The sequence below is a fragment of the Medicago sativa genome, chromosome 7 (assembly GCF_051527215.1).
Source record: "Medicago sativa cultivar Bolivia chromosome 7, Bolivia_mono, whole genome shotgun sequence".
In the NCBI taxonomy this organism is placed as follows: Eukaryota; Viridiplantae; Streptophyta; class Magnoliopsida; order Fabales; family Fabaceae; genus Medicago; species Medicago sativa.
In genome coordinates, this window is record NC_140755.1 from 95,573,935 (window position 1) to 95,578,854 (window position 4,920).

Here is a 4,920-nt window from a genome sequence, read left to right on the forward strand (position 1 = left end):
ATATTCATCTAATTCATAATGGATAAGGTTCTTGAGAAATACTCATAAATTGATTCTCCATCTTTCATACCCAACAGTTCAAATTTTCCACTTAAGGCTGGCTTGTAATTATGCTCTCTTCACCTTCAAAAATCATTTGTGCTTCTGCTTTATAGAATCCCATATGTGTTTTGAACTTTGAAGTGGTTTTGTCGAGGATTGTTTCCAAGATCGTTGGATCCATCACTTAAAAGATCGTTCTTTGTCTATAGATTCTTCAATTTGCTTTCTTAAGTCTTAACACCTCTTCATCTCTTACAGCGTTGCTCCGGCTGGAGGAATCAATGCAAACTCCGACTTTGATCCAGTTCCAATGCTCCTTGGAATGAAGAAGATTCTCCATTAAGATCGACTAATGATTGTGTAATGTCCATCAAACTTAGGGATGGTTGCAAAAGAAAATCACTCGATTCCGCCATTGAGACACTTTTTGTAACCTTTCATCTCTTTTCACTTACTTTTCTTCTATCATGCCTCAGTTGGAGCTCTAATACCAATCGTTATCAAGAATTATGTTTAAAGTTTTGATTGTTATTCATTGATCAATTATGCTCAACTCTACAAAGCCAAATAGGTCCATCCCAAACAAATAAGTGCAATGAGTCTTCAACAAGTTTGGCTATGAGTTGCTCTTTTTTTTTTTTTTTTGCCATACACAGCATAATAGTTAGGATTTACACAAGTGATTTCTACATATCTTTAATTTTTCTATTATACTTTTTTATTTTGGGATTTCGTCGGTGCAGTATTGATTTAACATTTTCTTGACCGAATGCTTTGGCTGTTCCTTCAAATTTTATTGACAATTTTCATAACATGGCAAATCTCAATGTGCAATAAAGTAATTTTGTAACATCTCCAAGTCAAGCACGTTTAACTGTGGAGTTCTTATGGAATGAGCTACCAAAAAGAAGATGCATCTTGTTGGTATAGGTAGTACCAAACATTTCTTATAAGTCTTCATTCAACCATGCAGTCCCATACCTGCATGGCCTCGGAATCCCTCTCATTCCAGTGTGATTCGGTTCGTCTAGAATATGTCGGGAGTCGCTCATTGTCGTGCCTTGTGCACCGGCGACCGCTCCCCGTCCTCGTCAACCTTGGGTGTTACAAAATTTCTACATTCGGAACGAGTTTGGGTATGGGTTCAGGGTACTAGATACATATATTCATGTTACTCATCCCGTACATGAGTTTTAAAATCGGAGAAAACCCAAACCCATACCCAAACACAATCAAATCAGGAAAAATCCGTCAACTCAGCATGAATTCGGGCGGGTAGCTGCGGTTACGGATTTCGCTGCCATGCCTATTTTTAATATTGTGATGAAATAGTTATTTATAAATTAAGCTTGAATTTAAAAACAACATGAAAAAATGTGTGTAAGTAATCATATTTGATGTTATGAGCACTTTTAGAGCTGCCACTTCAATGTTAGACGATCCACAATCATTTTTTAATGAAGTTGGTTGAAAATATAGATGATCATGTAAATATTTCAGAACTTAAAAACCAATTTTAAACAATTTTTTTTTGTGAAATAAACAGCTTTTTTTTTAAAAGGACCAATCGTTATAAAAATCTAACTTTAAATATCACAGAAGAAATTTGACATTTTATTTTTAGCCACTTTACATTGTGTTACATCGAAATATTTTATCGATTTAAACGAATGATACGGTTTATTTTTAGTAAAAAAAAAAAAAAAACTAAAATACATGACTTTGCATATGATTATACACATAGCCAAAAATACCCTTAATATAAAAAGGTGAAAAATAATGGTAGAGGGAAACATAATAACAACATAAATAAATCTCGAAAGGGGTTCGTGAGAGAGTGGCGAAACCCTAATAATCGATGGCGGAGCATTTAGCATCGATATTCGGAACAGAGAAAGACAGAGTTAACTGTCCATTCTACTTCAAGATCGGAGCTTGTAGACATGGTGACCGCTGTTCTCGTCTTCATACCAAACCCACCATTAGTCCTACTCTTGTTCTCTCCAACATGTATCAACGTCCTGATATGAACCTTAACTTTATCAATCCTACTCCTAATCAACCTCAACAACCTCAACCTCCTCAACCACCTCAACCTGAATCTCTTGACCCTGATAAACTCCAAGAACACTTCGATGTATGTATTATTATTATTATTATTTCCCCTTCAATTTTTTATTTTGATTTTTTTTAATTTTTTGATTTTTTTTTTTTTTTTTTTTTAGGATTTTTATGAAGATCTATTTGAGGAGCTGAGCAAGTATGGTCAAATTCAGAGCTTGAATATTTGTGACAATTTGGCTGATCATATGGTTTGTATTTTAATTCCTTTCTCTTTTTGATTTATGAATCTGTTTTTTATTTTATTTTGTAACCCTAATTTTTATGATTTTTGTTTTTTTATAGGTTGGCAATGTATATGTTCAGTATAAAGAGGAAGACCATGCTGCTAATGCTCTTATGAATCTCACTGGAAGATTTTATTCAGGTTCTGAATTTTGTAGTTAGGGTTTTAGTCACAATATATATATATATATATATATATATATATATATATATATATATATATATATATATATGATGATTTGGTTGTGGTGCGCTGTTGTTGTTATTCAATTGTTTGTGCTTTGGTTTTAATTCTGTTGATGCATGATCTGATAATGATGGTGCCATGTTTCAATATATGTCATGTGTGTGTGCACTCGCCACTCGTGTTTCAACGTATATATATATTGAAGAACCAACACAAAAATAAATCAAGTGTAGCAAAGACGAGGGTGTTAGCATTTGATGTATGGTAAGACTAGAGAGGATATGATTAGGCATGCCAACTTTAGAGAGATAGTTAGGGTAGCACTTACAGTAGAAAAGATGGAGCAAACTAGGCTTAGGTGGTTTGGACATGTAGAGAGAAGACATGAGGATTAATTAGTGAGGAGAGTCAATCAGATGGAAGGTAGTCAAATCACTAGAGGCGGAGGAAGACTTTTTCTAAGACAAACTATTAGGAAAGATCCAGAGACTAATGAGTTGGATCGAAATTTGGTACATGATAGAACATTATGGTGTTATTTCATCCATTTAGCCAACCCCATTTGGTGGGGTAAGGTTTGGTTGTTGTTTGTTGTGTGTGTTTCTTTGAATCCTTTGTGTAACTAAAGGCAATATTCATATTGGTTTTAGTTCATTAGAATTTAGATTGAGATATTCAATTGGTTTGGCATTAGTTCTCTATGTTTACCTTATTGTACCCACTTTTATTGGCCCTTCTTACTCATTTTGGGAGTCCTTGAGCTTTATCTGATGGAATGATTTTTGGATAGGTACCTTGTGCTCTGTCACACATGGTAGTTCTTATTTTCTTCCAGTACATCTGCTACTGTCCAATGTTGTCCTTACTGCTTGTGTTGTTTGCATTTAGTTTTTTTTTTTTTTTTTTTTCCTTCCTGGTACCCACAATTGTAATTTTCTTTTTCTATAGCAATTAACATTGCTACCGAGTTCAGTATTGTTTGGCTGAGATGAGGCTATTGTGTTATTCATACTTGCAAGTACACAAATATTAATGATTATTTCAGGTAGGACACTGATATATGTTCAAAACTTGTTGTGTCATGTAACACATACGAAAATCCGTGCATTGTCTATCATTGCTTGTTTCTCCTCGCTCATTGCTACTGACATTGTGATTTGGCTGTCATTCTTCTAGGCCGACCAATCATTGTTGACTTCTCTCCTGTTACGGATTTTCGAGAAGCTACTTGTAGGCAGTACGAAGAGAATGTATGCAATCGAGGTGGCTACTGCAACTTTATGCATCTAAAGAAGATTAGCAGGTTGACTTATCCACATAGCCTATTCATGCTTTTCAATTTTTTTACTGTTGCATTTATACTGTTCTTGTGTTAAATCCTTACCTTTGATTTCAGAGATTTGAGGAAGCGATTATTTGGAAGAAGTAGTAGGCGTTGGAATGACCGTAGTGGAAGCAGAAGCCGGAGCCCCCCGAGAAATCGTAACTATGAGGGGCGTTCGTATTCTGGCCGTGGTTCTGGTAGAAGGGATTTGGACAGGTCTCATGGCTCCCATGGTAGAAGGCCAAGAAGCCGTAGTCCTCGGCATAGAGGAAGGCGGAGTAGAAGTCCAATGGGAAGAGACAGGAGTCCGAATCCTATCAGAGGAGAAAGAGAAAGTAGTGTAGAAAGGAGAGCTAGAATAGAACAATGGAACAGGGAGAAGGAAGTTGGAGATTCTGGTAACAAGGACAATAAGAGTAACAATGATTATGAAGAGGCGGGCCTAAAAAATGGCAGCGAGTCTGGCAATCATCAGACATAGTAAAATCAGTGCAATTTGACCCAAAGTGAGAAGACCCTGTAATAATTTCTGCAAGTAATCTGGTTTGTTTAGTTTGCACCTATTGAGTTGGCTGTAGTTTTTTTATATAATTTTATTCTGATTTCTGAATTTTTTATTTAGATGAAATATTAGTTTTGATATAGTTCAGCAGTGGATATTTCATTTCTGTATTTGGATGAATGTTCGATGGTAAACTCTGTTGGAGATTACCTGGGTGAAATAGAGGGAGCCGTGTTTGAATTTCAACTATGCAAATTGTAAGAGATGTGAAACAATTTTGGATCGAATCATGGTGAGTTTTTTTTTCCTTCCTTTGTTCTGTTGCAAATCACTATAAAATAGTTAACGGAAGAAGTGAGGAGGTGAAGAAAATCTGACCCATTATGTGGATCTTCTGAATGAAATTTGGGTTGTGGAATGGATCATGAGGAGTTTGTTTTCTCTTTTCAGCATCTTCTATTGTACGGTTGGTGGTAGTTTTTAGGAGGCCTTTAGTGGGAGTTTATTCACTTTCATGAT

At 35.5% G+C, this 4,920-nt stretch overlaps 1 protein-coding gene across 1 annotated transcript; it reads left to right on the plus strand.

The window, feature by feature from the left end:
• Nucleotides 1–1,832: 1,832 nt before the first annotated feature.
• On the plus strand, nt 1,833–4,688 carry LOC146910682 (splicing factor U2af small subunit B-like). Its single transcript, XM_085726400.1, has 5 exons — nt 1,833–2,179; nt 2,268–2,354; nt 2,449–2,530; nt 3,752–3,878; nt 3,972–4,688. Exons 1-5 carry the CDS (start codon nt 1,901–1,903, stop codon nt 4,378–4,380), a joined length of 984 nt encoding a protein of 327 aa, XP_085582526.1. The 5' UTR covers nt 1,833–1,900; the 3' UTR covers nt 4,381–4,688.
• The last annotated feature ends 232 nt before the right edge of the window (nt 4,689–4,920 follow it).